This window comes from Chiloscyllium plagiosum, unplaced genomic scaffold (assembly GCF_037043375.1).
Source record: "Chiloscyllium plagiosum isolate Xiang-an unplaced genomic scaffold, Cpla_swu_hap1 HiC_scaffold_13, whole genome shotgun sequence".
Lineage (NCBI taxonomy): Eukaryota > Metazoa > Chordata > Chondrichthyes > Orectolobiformes > Hemiscylliidae > Chiloscyllium > Chiloscyllium plagiosum.
The window spans coordinates 4,131,432-4,154,165 of NW_028270151.1; the positions used below are offsets into that span (position 1 = coordinate 4,131,432).

The following is a 22,734-nucleotide window of genomic DNA, read 5'->3' on the forward strand; positions in this document are numbered from 1 at the left end:
TAATAGTTTAAAAGCAGAAAAAGGTAAAACATAGCTCAAGGCATACTTACTGCCAGTTTTAGCGTGATCGCTGATTTCTGTTGATCGTTAAGATCCTCTTTATCAATAATGACGTCATGTAGTTGATTGATTAACTGTGTTGCAGCATAGCCTTCATTAATCATATTCTGACAGAAAATACAGCCAGAGATTAATAGAAGCAGTTCATACTTCCATGAGATGGCAAACTGTAAAAAGCAGTTCCTTTCCCCATGGATTGACCCTCTGCACGCATGTTTGGAATCAAATTTGATTAGACAGCACATCAGTAACATATTTAATAGTGGACATTTGCTATATCAGCGACACATTCATATTTTTATGTCCCCACTTTAGTAGTGTTCCTTTTGAAGTGTTGCACCATGCAGGCACTATATGCAATTATTCAAAGGCTTGCTCATATTGTGATTGTTGGCATGCTTATTATCAGAGAGGGCACTACTGAGTCAGATCTGTTACCACTGCACAAACGTGTATTTTTCAGCATACATACACAAAAGGTACAGGAACGTTAGCCAATATTTTGTCTCCTTGAACGTCCATGTAGAAGCTAATTGGAGCTGTTGACCAGGCTCAGCTTTCCAACCTATCTGATAGTTCATTCGTCAGTGAAGCCAGCATTACAGCTTGAATCAAGCAGCATGAAGCATATTTATTCAAACAGAAGTCTAGTTTCATAAAAATTCTTTCATGGGATGTGGGAATCACTGGCTGGCACAGCACTGATTGCACACCTCTAACTGACCACAGGGTGGTGATGATAAGCAGCCTTTATCTGCTGCAGTCCTGGGGTTTTGATTTTGGAGGAGGGAGAATGGATTTTGACCCACCACTGGTGAAGGAACTGCAACATAGTCACAAGTCAAGCTGGTATGCAACCTGGAAGGAACCTTCCTGTGCATCTCCTGATGTCTTTCCAGGTGAAGGGTACATAGATTCAGAACCCACTCTCAAAGGACATCAGGTTATAGTCCCAACAAGTTTATATGGACACACTACTTTTCGGAGCACTGCCACCTGATGAAGGAACTAGTGCACCCAAATAAACCTGCTGGACTAGGTGTTGTGTGATTTTTAACTTTGTACACCCCAGTTCAACACCAGCATCTCCAAATCATGACTCTCCAAGGAGACTTGGTGAAGTATTGCAGTGCATACATGATGAACTACTGCAGTTTTACAAGATTAATGTGCCGTGGTGCATGAACATTTCAATAAATCTGGACAGATGACAACAGTTTCACCATGCAGCCATAAGAGTTGTTAATATGAAACATGTAAATTTTACACAATATACAAAACTTTCTGAGTTAAGGGAGTCTTTTTATCTAAATTTTTAACATCTGTCTTACCAAATATTTACAAGAACTGCTCACCCAGTCAATTAATCTGGACTGTCATGACAATTTTCTTCTCCACTCAATCATTTCTAGCACAGACGAACACAACTTGATGAATAGAATGAAAAACAGAAATTGCTGGAGAAGCTCAGCAGGTCTAGCAGCATCTGTGGAGAGAAATCAGAATTAACATTTCAGGGCTGGTGAGCCTTCTGAGGAAGGGTCTGCTGACTTACTTCTGAGGAAGGATCACTGGACTTGAAATGCTAACTCTGATTTCTCCCCACAGATGCTACCAGACCTGCTGAGCTGATCCAGCAACTTCTGTTTTTTGTTTCTGGTTTACACCATCTGCAGTGCTTTTGATTTTTATTTGAATAGAATACTGTTGCATGAAATGTAGAAAAGGGATTTTTACCTAATTCTTCACATGAATCCAACATCAGCCCTGCATCAGGTCCGAAAGAATAGTTTGGCATGCCTAACTGATACAATTTTACAAAATACTAAATAGATTTCAGTGCCCAGAATGGGCAGACCACATCTGGAGTATTGTGCGCAGTTTTGGGCCCCATATTTCAGGAAGGATATACTGGGCCTGGAGCAAGTTCAGAGGAGGTTCATGAGAATGGTCCCAGGAATGAAAACCTTAACATATGAGGACTCTGGGTTTATACTCGATGGAGTTTAGAAAGATGTGGCGGGGGGATCTAACTGAAACATACAGAATACTAAATGGCCCGGACAGAGTAGATATTGCGAAGATGTTTACATTGGTAGGACAGACTAGGACCAGAGGGCAAACCCTTAGAGAGTAAAGAGAAGACCCTTTAGAACAGAGATAACGAGAAACTTCTTCAGCCAGAGAGTGGGGAATCTATGGAATTCACTGCCACAGAAGGCTGTGGGGACCGGGTTATTGAGTATATTTAAGACGGAGATAGATAGGTTCCTGAGTATCAAAGGTTATGGGAAGAATGTGGGAGAATGGGGTTGAGAAACTGATTAGCCATGATTGAATGGTGGAGCAGACCTGATGGGCTGAATGGCCTGATTTCAGCTCATATGCCTTATGGTCTAATGATACTGGAAGAAAATTTAGGGATGAAAAATGGACAGGAGTTGATTGTCCCCCTCCCCTCCCCAATATAGATCCACCCAATTTTCCTCTCAGTTAATGATCTACCGTTACATTTTAACACCTAGTTGTTAAAAGTCTCGCCTAGTGTATTGTTAATAAGTCTTTATCCTTACTTTTACTACAGTTTCCAGTTTTTCAAAGGAGCTGCTATGGCAAGCAGCTAACAAACTGTCAATTATTTCCGATGGCACAACCTAGAAATAGGAAGAAAGACAAATAATATAAGCAAACAGTTCAGTTCCCTCACAAACTGTTGGGATGAGGTAGTTAGGAAAATGCAGAGGAGAGCATAATAAAAACAAACAAAAGCTTCAAGATTTACAAAAAGATTTGAACCTAACATTTCCTGAAATCTGGAAAACTCCCCGTCACAGAATCCCTACAACATGGAAGCAGGCTATTCGGCTCATCGAGTCTGCACCAACCCTGCAAACAGCATTCCACCCACAACCACAACCCTCTCCCTTTAACCCTGCATTTCCCATGGCTAACTCATCTACCTGCACATCCCTGGACACTACGGGAAATTTCCCATGGCCAATCCACCTTAACTTGTACATCTTTGGACTATGGGAGGAAAGCGGAGCATCCAAAGGAAACCCATGCAGACAAGGGGAGAACGTGCAAACTCCACACAGACAGTTGCCCGAGGCTGGATTTGAACCCAGGTCCCTAGCGCTGTGAGGCAGCAGTGCTAACCACTGAGCCACCATGCCGCCCTCACCTTGACCTTTCTATGTCTGTTCTCCAATGTAATGTAAATTTTTAAAGTAAACCATAAGTTTTCAGTTTAGCTCAATTTTGAAAAGTGTGGCGCTGGAAAAGCACAGCAGATCAGGCAGCATCAGAGGAGCAGGAAAACTGATGCTTCAGGCATAAGCCCTTCATTGGTTTAGCTCAGTTGCCAACATACTCACCTTGCAGTCAGAAGATTACAGATCTCAACCCCTTCAGCACAGAAACTAGACTGATTTTCCACTGCAGTTAACGCATTGTTAGAGGCATCGTCTGTGCAAGGCTTTAAACCAAAATTCTCTGTGGTGGCTCAGGTAGATACAAAAAAAAAATCCTATGACCCAACTCAGCAGATGTCATACACTCATACAATACCGAAGAGGCCCTTTGGCCCATCATGTCTGTGCTGGCTTATCTGCATTAGTCCCACTTACCAGCACGAGGTCTATAACATTGAATGTTATGACAGTTAAAGTTCTCATCCAAGTCCACTTTCAAGTTTCTAAGGTTTCCCTCCTCACCTACCTTCCCAGATAATACATTCCAAACCCCCACCAGCCCCTGGGTGAAAAAGGTTTCCCTCAGATACCTGCTAAAGTTCCTGCCTTTCATCTTAATATTATGTCCCTTTGTTACTGACCTTCAGCTAAGACAAACAGCTGCTTTCCATCCACCCTGTTCATAACCTTCAGTCTTATATAGCTCTATCAGGACTTCCTGAACCTTCTCTCTCTATCCAGCTTCTCTTCATCGTTAAACCGCTCCCTCCCAGGCAACATCTCCTCTGTACCGCCTCCAGGGCAATCCAATCCTTCTTACAGTGCGCGGACCAGAACTGACCACAGTACTCCAGCTGTGGCCAAACCAAAGTCCTGCACAGCTCCAACATCACCTCTCTACTCTTATAATCTGTGCCATGACTGACAAAACGAGTGTCCCATATGCCATCTTAACAATGCCAGGCAATGTGGTAGTTGTTATTGTTTTCATTGATGAATTGACTTCCTCTGCAGGCTGCCATTTCAATGCTCAATCTCTGGGCTGCTAGTAATGTAGCATTCTTACATCACTGCCCCACCACTTCCCACAAACATACTGACACATCTGCCTTTCCTCTTAGAGGAAAGGGAAGAAATATATTGTCTTCAAAGCAGGGAAAAAAATTGTAATGCTTGGTTAAGCTCATCTTATACTAGGGTGGACCTAATGTATTTACCTCATACTAGGGATATATTTTCTCCAAAGAGAACTTTAAATTAAAAACCCAATGAGATTGACCCTTAAATGAGTCAAGAAGAATTGGACATGTCAAACATTTATTTGGCCACATCCTACCAGAAATGTTTATGGCTACTCCTACCGGAAATCTCCTGCCATGCTATGTTCAGACTCATATGCCTTGCCAATGTCCTCACAGCCTGACCCCACTCTGTCAGATCTATCATCCAGCTGCTTCTATGCTGACCTCTTTCTCCTGAGTTTCACTTTGCCCTCTAGAAGAATTCATTGTTGCCTTTCAGCTCCAATCATCACAAAGAGTTCTTTGTGAAAACTCCAAGCTGAAAGTGCAGTACAGTATCAGATTGACAGAAAACCATCAGTCAAATCACTCTAGGAAAGGGCTTATCCATTGCTGCCAACAACTGTCTTACGCTTTGTATGTACGCAGAAAAGGTTTTCCTACCCCAGCAATTTCAATGATGACTTGCTCCGTGATGCCTTTTCCTGCTGTGAGTCTTGTTGCACACTGCAGATAAGTTATTGCCTTCCTCAAATCTCCTTCAGACACATTGATAAGCAGAGCGAGGGTCTAGATATGATCAAATACAACATGATATAATAAAAACATTTATCACACACACCAACTGCAACTCAAAGTTCATGTTAAATGGGAAGGAATCGAACCAGAAGTAAAATCCAAGTAAACCACAGTAACGTCAACACAGAGGGAGATGACCTTAACTCAAAGATTACATCAGCTGTAGTTTGTTTTGTGATCTAATCTCTACAGAAGATTTCAATAATCAAAATACAAAATAACCTTTAAAAACAAGAATCCAGTAATCTTGAAATTTATATTTTATTAATTTGTGGGGAGGCAATAGCCAAGTGATATTATCACTAGACTATTAATCCAAGAACTCAGGTAATGTTCCGAAGACCATACAGTATTGTGTATGGTTTTAATCACCCTGTTAGAGGAAAGACATAGTTAAAGAGGAAAGAGTGTAAAGGAGATTTACGAGGATGTGGCCAGGACTAGTAGGCCTGAGTTTCATGGAGAGATTGGCCAGGGTAGGACCTTATTCATTGGAGCGTAGGAGAATGAGGGTGACCTTATTGAGGTGCATAAAATATCAGGGGCATAGACAGTCTTTTTCCCAGGGATGGGGAACTGAAAACTAGACAGCACTGGTGTAAGGTGAGAGGGGAAAGATTTAAGGAGGACCTGAGGGGCAATTTCTTCTCACAGAGTGGTGCGGATATGGAATGGGCTGCCAGAGAAAATGATTGAGGGAGGTACAATAGCAGCATTTTAAAAACATTTGGATAGGTACATGGATGGGAAGGGTTTAGAGGGATATGTGGGCAGTTGGAGCCATCTGAGTGGGCACCATGAGCAGCATGGACCAATTTGGTGAAAGTGAGGACTGCAGATGCTGGAGATCAGAGTCAGAAAGTGTGGTACTGGAAAAGTACAGCAGGTCAGACAGCATCTGAGGAGCAGGAGAATGGACGTTTCAAGCACAAGCTCTTCATCGGTTTGGGCCAAAGGGCCTGTTTCTATGCTGTATGACTCTATAACTCTATGACCTGGGTTCAAATCCCACCATGGCAGATGGAGGAATTTGAATTCAATAATAAATCTGGAATCAGGGTCTGATGATGCCCATGAAACCATTGTCATAGTTAGTAAGACCCAACTGAATTCAGTAATATCCTTTGGGGAATGAAATCTGCCATCCTTACCTAGACTGGTCTACATAATGGGACTGCATCTGTACGGGGAAAACAGTTAATGTTCTGGAAAAGAGTCACCGGACCCAAAACGTTGACTCTGAGATGCTGCCAGACCTGCTGAGTTTCTCCATTTTCAGGATTGTGTTTTAGTGTTGACCTCAGGAGAAGATGGACTCAGCTCCAGGGGCATTTAACTGTAAAATGAGAGAGATGTGCTTACAAGTGATCCTATTGTAATCCTGGTACATATGTAAATGCCCACTGACCGATGGGTGCATTTCCACCTGGTCCCAAACCTCGTCCAAATCTCCTTAAAACCGTACACAAGTGGTAAATGTGATAGCCCATTCCTCTGGAGCTCCAGGTTATGAACGGCTCAGCACAGCGTCAGCTCAGCGCATTGTGTTTCCTTCAGCAGTCGGTCCAGCCTGGGATCACAGGTCCTCAAACCGACAGCAAGAAATTGACTAACTGGACGTTTTAAATTTCTTTCTCCCCCCTTTATTTTATAATGGAAAGGTTGTTACTCTGTTATTATCTCTTTACTTTTTAAAATTTATTACTATGATTTTATACTTTTGAAGCTCTGTAATTTTTCCTAAGAATGTATACTCAAGAATCTGTACCAAGGGACTTTTGTACCTAAAATGGCACCAATAGTGGCAATGTTAACTTTCCACTGCCTTCCTGTGAGTACATGAGACAATAAAGCTAAAACTAATTCAATATGCAAAGCCTTGGGTTGGGCCTCTTAAAGGGATTCCCCATACCAAATCAAGTATCTCAACTTTCTTTTGTTGTCCTTATACTCTCAACAGCAGTGGTGTGGGGCTTGGAGTTGTTCCACATACATGAAAGTAGCCACGCATTTAGCATTCTGTCACCCTGAATCCACACACAAAGGTTTGTAAGAGTCCTGAACCATGTGAAATTGGACCTACAACTGTCCAGACAAGTGTGGAGTATTGAATCACAGTCCTGACTTGTACCTTGTCGATAGTGGACTGGCTTTGAGGTGTCAGAATCCAGGATCATTGGATTGGATACAGATTAAGTGAACACGTACCAAGTGGAACTCCTTCCTGTTTACAAAGGTTCCTGGCTGCTCTGTAATAGCTTTGATGGTCACACACTGTAGACAATATACTCTGCACCGAAGGGGAAACCAGCAACAGTCCCAAAACAAAGCACCCTCCCAGTCCACCTGCCCTGATCAGGGCAATAACGGGGCTATTGCTTTGTCCTCTGGTACAGGGCTTTCTTCACCTGCTTCGTTATAAAAAACATCTCTTTGCCCATTGTAAGAAGCATTAAAAGCTGTGATAGGCTAAAAATCACACAACACCAGGTTATAGTTCAACAGGTTTAATTGGAAGCACACTAGCTTTCGGAGCGACGCTCCTTCATCACACAATCACCTGATGAAGGAGCGTCGCTCCAAAAGCTAGTGTGCTTCCAATTAAACCTGTTGGACTATAACCTGGTGTTGTGTGATTTTTAACTTTGTACACCCCAGTCCAACACCGGCATCTCTGAATCGTGATAGGCTAAGTCTTCATTGTAGGAATATTTCAGTTTGAAGAATTTTGATGGCCAGATTAAGCAAAATAACAGTTTGAACACAAAATGTAAGAAACGTATAAGAGAAAAAGAAAATCGGTTTCCCCCTCAAAATACTTTGTGAAACATGTATCATTAAAGGACTATTTTTGTGTCCCACATATTCGTGCTCACTCTGTACCAAGTAATCCATGACAAGAGACTAAGCACAACTGAATATAATTAAATAAAAACAGACTGCCTTTTCATCAAATCCCTACAGTGTGGAAACATTTGGCCCGAGTCCACAATGACCCTCTGAAGAACATCCCACCCAGACCATCTCCCCCACCCTATCCCTGTAACCCTGAATTTCCCATGGCTAATGCACCTAACTCGCACATCCCGAAATACTACGGGCAATTTAACATGGCCAATCCACCTAAACTGCACATCTTTGGATTGTGGGAGGAAACCAGAGCACCTGGAGGAAACCCACGCAGACACGGGAGAATGAGCAGACTCCACACAGGCAGTCATCCAAGGGCAGAATCGAACCTGGGTCCCTAGTACTGTGAGGCAGCATTAAGCCCCATACCATTGAGCCCCATACCGCCCTTTTCTTCCCTCTTCTTAATTTATCTTTTGTGGATAAATGTTGGTGCTTGAAAAATACTGAGAAAGGAGCACTAGAATGTTTCTGTAATCAATGCTGGCACTGAGCATACCCAGGTTATGTAGGACACAACAAGTTCCAGGATAAAGCTTCCCTCCCTCTGCTCAGTAACGTGCCTTAACCACAAAACCAATGTGAAGCTAGGGAGAAAGAAGGAAAGACCACGTGGTAAAACTATCAGCAGACTCACAGGAATGTAAGGACTGCAAATGCTGGAGATCAGAATCGAACAGTGTGGTGCTGGAAAAGCACAGCCGGTCAGACAGCATCCGAGGACCAGGAGAATCGATGTTTCGGGCATAATCAGGAATATGGGGGAGGCCCAAGGGGGCTGAGGGATAAATGCGAGGGGCGAGGGGCCTGGGGCTGGGGTAAGGTAACTGGGAATGCGATAGGTAGATGAAGTTGGGGGCTGATGGTGATAGTTTGGAGGGGAGGGTGGAGCAGACAGGTGGACACAAAGATGGACAGGTAGGACAGATCAAGAGGAGGTGTCGAATTAGACGGTTGGATCTGGGATAAGGTGGGGGGAGGGGAGATGAGGAAACTGGTGAAATCCATATTGATCCCATGTGGTTAAAGGAACCCAAGGCAGAAGATGAGGTGTGCTTCCTTCAGGCGGCGGGTGGCTAGAATCTGAAGGTAGAGGCAGCCCATGACTCCTGCCTGCCCTGGCCAATCCATCACCTCCTCGTGCTCCTGCCCCACCAAACTTATCTCCCCTTACCTTGGCACCATCCTGTCCCCCTTGGTCCAGGACCTCCCACACACATTCTGGATACCACCCACGCCCTCCACCTCCTCCATGACTTTCAGTTCCTGGACCCCAATGCCACATCTTCACCATGGACACCCAGTTCCTGTACACATCCATCCACCATGATGAAGGTCTCCATTTCTTCCGTTTCTTCCTCTCCTGCCGACCCAACCAGTACCCTTCCACATTCATTTGACTGGCTGAACTGGTCCTCACCTTCAATAATTTCTCCTCCGAATCCTCCCACTTCCTCCAGATGAAAGGAGTAGCTATGGGCACTTGCATGGGTCCCAGCTATGCCTGCCTCTTAGTTGGCTACGTGGAACAGTCCATCTTCCATAGTTATTACGGCACCATTCCCCACCTTTTCCTCCGTTACATTGATGACTGTATCGGCGCCACCTCGTGCTCCCACGGGGAGGTTGGACAGTTCATCAACTTCACTAACACCTTCCACCTCAAGTTCACCTGGACCATCTCAGACACCTCCCTCCCCTTCCTGGAACTCTTCATCTCCATTTCCAACGACCAACTCAACACAGACATCTACTACAAACTCATCAACTCTCACAGCTGCCTGGACTGCACCTCATCCTCCCCCACCTCCTGTAAACACACTATTCATTACATCCAATTCCTCCGCCTCTGCCACATCTGCTCCCAGGAGGACTAATTCTACCCCAGAACACCCCAGATGGCCTCCCTCTTCAAAGACTGCAATTACCCTCCCACGTGGTCGATGATGCCCTCCAGCGCATCTCCTCCACTTCCCGCACCTCCGCCCTTGAACCCCACCTCTCCAATCACATCAAGGACAGAACTCCCGGTCCTCACCTTCCACCCTAACAACTTCTGTATACATCATATCATCCTCCATTTCCGCCACCTGCAAACTGATTCCACCACCAGTTATATTTCCCTCCCCACCCCTACCTGCATCCCACAGAGACCATTCTCTCTGTGACTCCCTTGTAAGGTCCGCGCCCCCCACCAGCCTTCACCCCATTCCCTGTACCTTCCCCTGCCACTGCAAGAATTGCAAACCCTGCGCCCACACCGCCCCCCTCACCTCCATCCAAGACCCCAAAGGATCTTTCCACATTCAGCAGAGATTTTCCTGCATCTCCACACACGTCAACTACTGTATCCGTTGCTCTCGATGTGGTTTCCTCTACATTGGGGAGGCAGGATGCCAACTTGCGGAACATTTCAGAGAACATCTCTGGGACACACGCACTAAACAACCCCACCGTCCCGTAGCTGAACACTTTAAGTCCGCCTCCCACTCCACTAAGTACATGCAAGTCCTGGGCCTCCTCCATCGCCAAATTCTAGTCACCTAACCCCTGGAGGAAGAATGCCTCATCTTCCACCTTGGGACCCTCTAACCACACAGGATCAATGTGGAGTTCACCAGTTTCCTCATCTCCCCATCTTATCCAAGATCAACCCTCCAACTTGGCACTACCCTCTTGACCTGTCCTACCTGTCCATCTTTCTTCCCACCTATCCACTCCACCGTCCTCTCTGACCCACTACCTTCACCTACCTATCGCATTCCCACCTACCTTCCACCCAGCCTCCCATTTATTGCTCAGCCTCCTTGGGCTTCCCCATATTCCTGATGAAGAGGTTATGCTCGAAACATCGACACACCTGCTCCTGAGATGCTGCCTAACCGGCTGTGCTTTTCCAGCACCACACTGACTCATCAGCAGACTCAGCCTTGCTGCTCCAACAACTTAATCCATGGCCCACACACTATCTGCGCTCGCAAGCTCACCGTGAGAATGGTTGCTTGGACACAGAATCAGTCAGCATGCAAAAACAGACTCTAATCATTCTCATGTAGGCTTTAATATAAGATCATGCTGTCAGGAGAGAAAGAATACGTAAGGAAATTTCCAAAAACTTAAGCAACCCCAAGGAGTACAAAGCAGTTTGAGATGGTTTAGGCTGGTGTGGATAGAAAGCTGGTGGAAAGATAACCAGATGGAAAAGAGAGAGCTCACAAGAAGGGGTAAAAATAAATCATCAGATAACATTTGGCCAGCAGGATAGGGAGGAGTTGGTCTCGTGGTACTATTGTTAGATTGTTAGTTCAGAGACCCAGGGAATGTTCTGCAGATCCAAATTTGAATCCTGCCACAGCAGATGGTGGGATTTGAATTCAATAAAAATCTGGAATTATGAATCTAATGATAGCCATGAATCCATTGTTGCTTGTTGCAAAAACCCCGTCTGGTTCACTAATGTCCTTTAGGGAAGGAAACTGCCCTCCTTACTTGTTCTGACCTACATGTGTCTCCAGACCCACAGCAATGTGGTTGACCAATAACTGTCCGCTGGCCAATTAGGGATGGGCAAAAATTCTGGGCCTAGACAGCAACACCCTGAATGAAAAAAAACACTACACTGTGGAAATGCCACTCGTGCATCAGCATCTTTAGCTACAACAGGCAACGCTGAACCCAGAAACAGCATACACCCTGGGTGTAGCCCATTATCTGTGCAGACAAGGGGGTGCTATTGTCATCAGAACAGAAAGATAGTGCCAGTGTAGTGGGCCCAAACCAGGTCAAAATTACATTTGGTATTCTGATTAAAACTTGAACTCCAAACATTCCACACAACACCAGAGACTTACTTCATCGCTGCACTGTATATTCTCCTTCGCACAGATGGCCAGCAACCTTTTCAGCTGTATATCATCAGTCAAAGGTTTAAAACGGAACTTTGAACATCGAGATGTTAGTGGTTCAATTATCCTGAAAAGACAGACAAAAGAATCACATGTGAGCAAACAGATTAATTGTACACACTTTCTTGCCAGTGACTTGATGTCACTGTCACAATGGAGCCAGCTTTATATTCCATTGACATTCTTAACATTGTACAAAAACAGACTCCACAATCCCACTCCACAGCAACACAGTTATCCTGCAAATCTTCTGTGTTCTATGTGTGAACTCACCATTGTATTTAATTAAACAGGCAGAAGGTGAGGGATTAATTTTGCACTACCTGATCTGCGTAATTTTTAAGTTGCTATATCTGCCACCTAAGACAGGGATCAATACTTCACACACCAACATAACAGGTCGGGGGAGGGTAAAATACTTCCTCCATTTTATGGAAAACAATTAAACCAATTCCCCATACACACAAGATCAATGAGATAAACAGGCTGAATTACAATCCTGGTCTAACATTACCCATTTTGTCTGCTGTTAGAAACAGATTTTTACAAGCTCCAGTAATTAAAGGTCAATTTTTTTTAACTTATCAAAGTCTAGGAAACAGGAATCTCTTCTGATGCCATTTATCCAACAGGGAGATTACTCCTCTTCATCAGATGATGATTTATGTGCAAAATAAATTAACCAAACACAACAATTATATTTTAATTAAAACATAGGGGTTCAAGCAAATCTAACTCAAGTAACTCAAACTGCTTGAAAAACAAAGAACATCCAGCTGATGTCGAGTAGCAGACTTGGAGTGAAAGATACACAAATCATTCAAATCAAAATAAATAAAGTCACAATAAAAATAACAGCTCATTTCTAAGGGAGAACTGAAATAAAGAATTTGTTAAACTTGTACACAAAATCTTTGTTAGGTCACAACTGGAAAACAATTTTGGAAACGAAGTGAGGGGTGGCTCATATAGGTCTCGGAGATTATGGAAGAGTTGAACAGGGTAGTTTTATAGATGTTTCCACCTGCTGGAGAAGCAAAACTAGAGACTATCAAAACAAATCAGTCATTAATAAATCTGACAGAATTCAGTAGAAATCTCTTTATCCTTACAGCAGTGGAATGTAGAACTCAATTCGACATAATAAATGACGCGACTAGTATAGATACATTTAAAGAAAAGCTACATCAACATATGGAAGGAAGAGGAACCCAAGAATCTAAACAATTGCCTGGGGCAGCATGATGGCTCAGTGGTTAGCACTGCTCCCTCACAGCACCAGAGACCAGAGTTTGATATCAGCCTTGGGCAACTGTCTGGCTGTGTTGAGTTTGCACATTCTCCCCACATCTGGGTGCTCCAGTTTCCTCCAAAGATGCGTAGGTTAGGTGGATTGGCCACGGCAAATGCAGGGTTACAGGGATACGATGGGGGCTGGGGTCTGAGTGGGATGCTCTTCAGAGGATTTGTAAAGACTCAATGGATCGAAATCCTCTTCCCGCACTGTAGGGATTCTGAGAATACTGGAGACACCAGAGAGTCAATATTTTTCATCTTGTACTTATCAGGACTAGAATACAAGAAACAGACTGGAAGAATAATCTTCCAGTTTAATTCTTGGATCCTAGGCCACTTGAATGTAACACAAAAAGCTTCAATATTGTGCCTCCTGTTAGTAACATTTAACGTCAGAATATGTTGATACAGTTACATGGAGAGATACAGGAGGCAGCTTGCGCGGATCATAAACACTGGCCTGCATCAAGTGGCCTGAAAGGCAGGGTTCTGCACTCTAAAATATCATACCACCTACGATATACAATTAGTATATTCAACATTCAAATTCTCGATTTAAAAAACTTGACTGAAAAGTAGTTAAGACAAACTAGTCATTCTATTAGATTACTTACAGTGTGGCAACAGGCCCTCTGGCCCAACAAGTCCACACCTACCTGCCGAAGCGCAACCCACTCAGACTCATACCCCTACATTTACCCCTTACCTAACACTATGGGCAATTTAGCATGGCCAATTCACCTGACCCGCACACCTTTGGGCTGGTGGAAGGAAACCGGAGCACCCGGAGGAAACCCACGCAGACACGGGGAGAGTGTGCAAACTCCACACAGTCAGTCGCCTGAGGTGGGAACTGAACCCAGGTCTCTGGCGCTGTGAGGCAGCAGTGCTAACCACTGTGCCACCGTGCCGCCCACCCTGTTCGGTACAATTAACTATTTTGATTCCAAAAAATGGTTTTAATACATATGTCATTTAAAATTTGATCTCTTCAATAGGATATTATGTTTCTATTGAATAATATATAATTCATTAATGAATAAGCAATGTACCCAAAATTAACTCTCCTATGGCCTAGTGTGATATGAAACGGAATCGAATATTGTGGCCTTTAGATAGTTGCCAGTCTCCCACCTGCTGATGTAGTTACAGATGAGGCAGAAGCGGGTGGTTTTCGATTCTCTTTCCATTGTCCGGCGAAGAGCAGCTTGTGCAGCATTCGTCATGGAATCGGCTTCATCTAAGATGACAATTTTAAACGGTGGAGCAGGCTTTCCACTGGAAGAAATAACAAAGATTGCAATTGCCTAAGGAAGAGGTCTACAAACTGGATTACATTCAGAAAAACGTACAAAGGAGTCACTTACTCTAGCTCCAAAAGCTTGTTCCCACTCTCTCCCATTGACTTTGATCCCTTCTGTCCTAACTCCTTCTTGAAAACATTCAATGTTTTGGCCTCAACTGCTCTCTGAGACAGAGAATTCCACAGGCTCCCCACTCTCTGGGTGAAAATAGGTATGTGAGGAATAAAAGGATGACTAGGGTAGGAATAGGGCCAGTCAAAGACAGAAATGGGAAGTTGAGTGTGGACCCTGTGGAGATCGGAGAGGTGCTAAACGAATATTTCTCATCGGTTGTCATTCAGGAAAAGGGTAATATTGTCGAGGAGAAGAATGAGATACCAGGTATTAGACTAGAAAGGATCGAGGTTACTAAGGAGGAGGTGTCATCAATTCTAGAAGGAGTGAAAGTAGACAAATCCTCTGGGTGCCGGAAGGGATTTATCCAAGGATTCCCTGGGAAGCTAGGGAGGTGGTGTTGGAGCCTTTGGCTTTGATCTTTGAGTTGTCATTGTCTACAGGTTTTGTACCAGAGGACTTGAGGATTGCAAAATGTTGTGCCCTTGCTCAAGGGCAGTAGAGAAGACCCAGGTAATTATAGACCAGTGAGCCTTACATCTGTTGTAGGAAAGGTTTTGGAAAGGATTATAAGAGATAGGATTTACAATCATCTAGCAAGCAACAATTTGATTTCAGATAGTCAACATGGTTTCGTCAAGGGCAGGTCATGTCTCACAAAACTCTGAGTTTTTTGAGAAGGTGACCAAGCATGTGGATCAGGGTGGGGCAGTTGATGTGGTGTGTATGGACTTCAGTAAAGCCTTTGATAAGGATCCACATGGTAGGCTGTTGGAGAAAATGCAGAGGCATGGGATTGAGGGTGATTTAGCAGTTTGGATTAGAAAATGGCTTTCAGTAAGAAGGCGAGTGGTGGTTGTTGGAAAATATTCAGCCTGGAGTCCGGTCACTAGTGGTGTGTCACAAGGATCTGTTTTGGGACCACTGCTGTTTGTCAGGCATAGGTGGATGGGTTAGTAAGTTTGCAGATGAGACTAAAGTTGGTGGAGTAGTGAACAGTGTGGAAGAATGTTGCAGGGGGACTTGGATAAACTGCAGGATTGGGCTGGGAGGTGGCAAATGGAGTTCAATGCAGATAAATGTGAGGTGATTCACTTTAGGAAGAATAACAGGAAGGCAGAATACCGGGTCAACTAAAAGATTCTTGGTAGTGTGGATGCGCAGAGGGATCTTGGAGACCATGTACATAGATCCCTGAAAGTTGTCACCCAGGTTAATAGTACTGTTAAGAAGGCATACAGTGTGTTAGGCTTCATTGGTAGGGGGATTGAGTTCCGGAGCCGCAATATCACGCTGCAACTATACAAAACGCTAGTGCGGACACACTTGGAATACTGTGTACAGTTCGGGTCGTCCCATTACAGGAAGGATGTGGAAGCATTGGAAAAGGTGCAGAGGAGATTTACCAGGATGTTGCCTGGTCTGGAGGGAAGGTCTTATGAGAAAGGCTGAGGGACATTGGTCTGTTCTGATTGGAAAGAAGAAGGTTAAGAGAGGATTTGATAGAGACATACAAGATGATCAGAGATTAGATAGGGTGGACAGTAAGAGTCTTTTTCCTAGGATGATGACGTCAGTGTGTACGAAGGGGTATAGCTACAAATTTAGGGTGATAGATTTAAGACAGATGTCAGAGGCAGGTTCTTTACTCAGAGTGGTAAGGGTGTGGAATGCCCTGCCTGCCAACGTAGTTAACTCAGCCACATTAGGGGCATTTAAACAATCCTTGCATAAGCACATGGATGATGATGGGACAGTGTAAGGGGATGGGCTTAGATTAGTTCACAAGTCGGCATATCGAGGGCCGAAGGGTCTGTTCTGCGCTATATTGTCCTATGTTCTAAAACACTTCTCATCTCAGTCCAAAATTACCTGCCCTGTATTCCTCAGGCTGTGACCCCTGGTTCTGGACACCCCAGTCATCAGGAACATCGTTCCTACATTTTCACAAAAGAAAAATGAAAGAATGGCAGATGCTGGAAATCAGAAACAAAAACTGAAATTGCTAGAAAAGCTCAGTAGGTCTGGCAGCATCTGTGAAGAGGAAGCAGGGGTAACCCTTCCTCAGAACATTTTTGATTCCCTTTCCATTGCTCAGTGGAATTCCCTTTCCATCACTGAATCTGCTTCAACCGAGATGACCATGTTAAACATCAGGGCAGGCGATCAGGACAGATCAGGACCCTGCTGAAGAAAGGTCACTGGACCTGAACCATTAACTCTGCTATCTCTCCACAGATGATGCCAAACCTGTTGAGTTTTTCCAGCAATTTCCATTTTTTCCTTTATCTAACCTGTTTAAGTCTGTTAGAATTTTACAGGCTTATATGAGATCTTCTGTCATTCTTCTAAACTCCTGTGAATAAACAAACATAGAAAATAGGGGTAGGTGTAGGCCATTCGGCCCTCAAGCCTTCTCCCATATGTCTGATCATCCAACCCAGTCCCTGTTCCAACTTTCTCCCAAACTCTTTGACATGAGCTAAACAGTGAAATTCTAACTTCCATCATCTGATAGTCCATATTTACCAACAACATAACAGTCTCTGGCTTACCATTAATCTACAGATTTGTCGGCAGTTTCTTTCAAACTAATGGGGTGGCACGGTGGCTCAGTGGTTAGCACTGCTGCCTCACAGCACCAGGTCCCAGGTTCAATTCTAGCCTCGGGTGACTGTGTGGAGTTTGCACATTCTCCCCGTGTCTGTGTGGGTTTCCCCTGGGTGCTCCAGTTTCCTCCCACAGTCACAAAGAAGTGCAGGTCAGGTGAATTGGCCATGCTAAATTGCCCATAGTGTTGGGTGCATCATTCGGAGGGAAATGGGTCTGGGTGGGTTACTCTTCGGAGGGTCGGTTGGGCCGAAGGGCCTGTTTCCACACTGTAGAGAATCTATTATCTTTCCTTGTTGAGCCACATACAAATCAGGAAGAGGATTAGACCAATCAGCAAGATATTGGTCAATCCAGCTGCAGCCTGAACTCCACATTCCTGTCCAGCCTTGATAACCTGACACTTCCCCCATTAGTCTGGAACGTATCTGCCTCTCCCTCAAAAGAATCCACTTACACTACTTCAACTGTCGCTGCAGGAGAGAGTTCCAAAAATCCACAACCTTCAGACAAAGAAAAATTCCTCTCTGCCTTGGTCTTAAATTGGAAATGCCTTATTTTTATTCTTATATTCTGTCCCCTAGTTCTAGTTTTCCCACAGGGAACACATCATCTCATCCTAACTTTAGGGTAAGTGATGGTCTAGTGGTATTATCACTGGACTGTTAATCCAGAGACTCAGATAACGTCTTTGAGGCCTGGATTCAAATCCTGCCACAGCAGATGGCAGAATTTAAATTCAATAAAAATCTGGAATTAGGAGTCTAATGATGACCATGAATCCATTGTCAATTATCGGAAAAACCTACCTGGTTCACTAATGGCCTACATACGTTTCTGCAATGTGGTGACTCTCAACTGCCCTCTGAAATGGCCTAGCAAACCATTCGGTTGTATCAATCGTTCCAAAGTCTCAAGAAATAAATGAAACCAGACAGACCACCTGGCATTAACCTTGACACTGGAAAAGACAAACGGCAGAAACAGACCTGCTGACCCTGCAAAGTCCTCCTGCCTAACATCTGTGGGCTAGTGCCAACACTGGGAGAGCTGTCTCACAAACAAACAGTCAGGTAACAGCCGAGCACAGTCATACTCACAGTATCATACCTTACAGACAATGTCCCAGATCCCACCTTCACCATCCCTGGACATGTCCTGTCCCACTGACAAGACATCCCAGCAGAAGTGGTGGCAAGGTGGGATACAGCCAGGAGGGAGTTGCCCTGGGAGTCCTCACCATTGACTCCGGACCCCATGAAGTCTCATGGCTTCAGGCTAAACACGGGCAAGGAAACCTCCTGCTGATCACCACACACCATCCTCCCTCAGCTGATGAATCAGTACATCTCCATGTTGAGCAACACTCAGAGGAAGCACTGAGATGGCAAGAGCACTAAATGTACTCTGGGTGGGGGAATTCAGTGCCTACCACCAAGAGTGGCTCAGTAGCAGCACTATTGATCGAGCTGGTCGGGTCCTAAAGGACATAGCTCCTTGACTGGGTCTGTGGCAGGTGGTGGGGGAACCAACAGGAGGGAAAAACATATTTGACCTCATCCTTACCAGATGCATCTCTCCAAGACAGTATTGGTAAGAGTGACCACTGCACAGTCCTTGTGGAGACAAGTTCCCACCTTCACAATGAGAACATCCTCCATCGTGCTGTGTGGCACTATCACTGTGCTAAATGGGACAGACTTCAAACAGATCTAGCAACTCAAGACTGGGCCATCAACAGTAGTTGAATTGTACTCCAGCACAATCTGTAACCTCATGGCCCAGCATATCCCCAGTCAACCATTACAATGAGGCCGGGAATCAAGCATGGTTCAATAGGGAGTGCAGGAATAGCACCAGACATACCTGAGGATGAGGTGTCAACCTGGTGAAGCTTCCAAACATACATGCCAAAAGCATAAGCAGCAAGTGATAGACAGATCACACAACCAAAGGATCAAATCGAAGCTCTGCAGTCCTGCCACACCCAGTTATGAATGGTGGTGGACAATTAAACAACTCAATGGAGAAGGCAGCTCCACAAATACCCCCATCTTCAAAGATGGAAGAGCCCAACATATCGATGTAAAAGATAAGGCTGAAGCTTTCGCAGCAATCTTGAGCCAGATGTGCCAAGTGAATGATCCATTTCGGCCTCTTCCGGTGCTCCCCAGCATCACAGAGTCCAGTCTCCAGCCAATCCGATTCACTCCATGTGATATCAACAAAAATTAGAGGCTCTGGATACTGTAAAGACTATGGGGCCTGACAACATTCCAACATTATTACTGAAGACTTGTGCTCCAGAACTTGCTGCTCCCGTAGCCAAGCTGTTCCAGTACAGCTACAACACTGGCATCTACCTGACAATATGGAATATTGCCCAGGTATCTCCTGTCCATAAAAAAGTAGGACAAATCCAACCCAGACAATTACCATCTCATTGGTCTACTCTCGATCATCAATAAGGTGATGGAAGGTGTCATCAACAATGCAATCAAGCAGCACCTGCTCAGCAGTAACCTACTCAGTGACGCCCAGTTTGGGTTCCTCCAGGGTCACTCAGCTCCTGACCTCATTACAGCCATGGGTCAAACATGGACAAAAGAGCTGAATTCCAGAGGGGAGGGGAGAAGGACAGCCCTCAACATCAAGGCTGCATTTGACTGAGTGTAGCATCAAGGAGCCCTAGCAAAACTGGAATCAGGGGGCAAACACTCAGCTGGCTGGAGTCATACCTGACACATTGGAAGATAGCTGTGGTTGTTGGAGGTCAGTCATCTCAGCTCCAGGCCATCTTTGCAGGAGTTCCTCAGGGTAATGTCCTAGGCCCAACCATCTTCAGCTGCTTCATCAATGACCTTCCCTCCATAAATGGTCCCCATTTCTGACCTTATGTTTGCACAATGTTTAGCACCATTCACGACTCCTCAGGTACTGAAACAGTCCATGTCCAAATGCAACAAGATCTGAGCAATATCCAGACTTGGGCTGACATGTGGCAAGTAACACTCACGCCACAGCTGTGTGTATCTACAAGATAGTAACCTGGGGCCATAGCAGCTAGGCGCATTATAAAATTGGCTAAATAACTTGTGCAAGGTCTGACAGAATGCAAAGAGGCCAAGGTTACCACAGGTCAAATGCAAGCAAGGATCATCCTTCCTGATGAAGGGCTTATACCCGAAACGTTGATTTTCCTGCTCCTCAGATGCTGCCTGACCTGCTGTGCTTTTCCAGCACCACACTCTTGACTCTGATCTCCAGCATCTGCAGTCCTCAGTTGCCTCCTCGCAAGCAAGGGTCAGCCTAACCCTGTCGTGCTATTGAGCAATGGGAGAATTATAATGAGCTGGAACTCATTCATCCATAACAATAAGGAGAGAGTCTGTTGGTGTATCTTGGCCAGACCCACTGGCACCATGGAGCAATCAGATCTTGGAAAGTGGATGGATAAACCTGGGATAACTCTCACTGGGCACTGTGACATCTGCCCCGTGACCCCCACTAGCTGAAGAGAACATTCCAGAAGGGTTTTTTTTAGATTAGATTACTTACAGTGTGGAAACAGGCCCTTTGGCCCAACACATCCACACTGACCCGCTGAAGCGCAACCCACCCAGACCCATTCCCCTACATTTACCCCTTCACCTAACACTATGGGCAATTGAGCATGGCCAATTCACCTAACCTGCACATTTTTAGACTGTGGGAGGAAACCGGAGCACCCGGAGGAAACCCACGGAGACACGAGGAGAATGTGCAAACTCCACACAGTCAGTCGCCTGAGGCGGGAATTGAACCCAGATCTCTGGCGCTGTGAGGCAGCAATGCTAACCACTGTGCCACCGTGCTGCCCGTTCATAAAGGGGGAATAAAAAGGGATGCCTGCCGGCCATTCCCTCAGCAAAGATTCAGCCAGTGAAGACTCTGACTGAGACCTATCTTTATACCAAGATGACCCCGAGTGCACCCCTTGACGGAGCTCAGTAAATTGGACCTAGCAGCTCAATCATAGCAGGCAGTCAGCCTAATTTGGGCAAAATATTAAGTTGTTGTGTAAGAGCCATTTCTTTAACTTAAGAGTGTTTTAATAAAACTAAGTTTGAACCACAATCCTTTGTTTGTCGTGAAGAAGAGTACTTGGGTAAACACATTGTTATGAATAATAAATTGGTTGAAGTATCAAACATTTCACAGGCAAAGATGCACTGCAGAAATTCACCCAAACCCACAACCACGCCCAACCAGAAATCCTGAACTGCTCCTCATATGCCTCCTGTGACCAACCTTATGAACTTCCTCTGGACCACCCCCCTAATACGTCAAGAAACAGCTCAACACAGTGGATATAACAATGACTACAGGGCCTGACAACATTCCGACAATCGGCCTGAAGACTTGAAGTGCACAGCAAGCTGTGCCCCTGGGCAAGCTGTTTCAAGACAGCTCCAACTCTGACATTTGCTAGAACTGCTTGGGAGGATTTAAATTAGTAAGGTAGGGGGGGTGGGACCCAGGGAGATAGTGAGGAAAGAGATCGATCTGAGACGGATACAGCTGAGAACAGAAGTGAGTCAGGTCAGGCAGGGACAAGGTAGGACTAATAAATTAAACTGCATTTATTTCAATGCAAGGGGCCTAACAGGGAAGGCAGATGATCTCAGGGCATGGTTAGGAACATGGGACTGGGATATCATAGCAATTACAGAAACATGGCTCAGGGATAGGCAGGACTGGCAGCTGAATATTCCAGGATACTAATGCTACAGGAAGGATAGAAAGGGAGGCAAAAGAGGAGGGGGAATGGCATTTTTGATAAGGGATAACATTGCAGCTGTGCTAAGGGAGGATATTCCCGGAAATACATCCAGGTAAGTTATTTGGGTGGAACTGAGAAATAAGAAAGGGATGATCACCTTATTGGAATTGTATTATAAACCCCCCAATAGTCAGAGGGAAATTGAGAAACAAACTTGTCAGGAGATCTCAGCTATCTGTAAGAATAATAGGGTGGTTATGGTAGGGGATTTTAACTTTCCAAACATCAACTGGGACTGCCATAGTGTTAAAGGTTTAGATGGAGAGGAATTTGTTAAGTGTGTACAAGACAATTTTCTGATTCAGTATGTGAATGTACCTACTAGAGAAGGTGCAAAACTTGACCTACTCTTGGGAAATAAGGCAGGACAGGTGACTGAGGTGTCAGTTAGGGAGCACTTTGGGGCCAGTGACCATAATTCTATTAGATTTAAAAAACTGATGGAAAAGGATAGACCAGATCTAAAAGTTGAAGTTCTAAATCGGAGAAAGGCCAATTTTGACGGTATTAGGCAAGAACTTTCAAAAGCTGATTGGAGGCAGATGTTCGCAGGTAAAGGGACTGCTGGAAAATGGGAAGCCTTCAGAAATTAGATAACAAGAATCCAGAGAATGTATATTCCTGTCAGGGTGAAAGGGAAGGCTGGTAACTATAGGGAATGCTGGAGGACTAAAGAAATTGAAGGTTTGGTTAAGAAAA

At 44.7% G+C, this 22,734-nt stretch overlaps 1 protein-coding gene across 2 annotated transcripts in view; it reads right to left on the bottom strand.

Moving 5' to 3' along the window:
* Nucleotides 1–22,734, bottom strand: part of rfc4 (replication factor C (activator 1) 4) — a 37,929-nt gene that overhangs the window by 1,296 nt on the left and 13,899 nt on the right. The window contains exons 5-9 of one of the 2 annotated variants that reach the window (XM_087993287.1): nt 14,320–14,463; nt 11,836–11,956; nt 4,940–5,065; nt 2,634–2,714; nt 51–167 (exon numbers count right to left, since the gene is read on the bottom strand). In XM_087993287.1, the coding sequence (XP_087849413.1) occupies nt 51–167; nt 2,634–2,714; nt 4,940–5,065; nt 11,836–11,956; nt 14,320–14,463 (589 nt within the window). The other variant, XM_087993288.1, reaches the window with a different exon arrangement.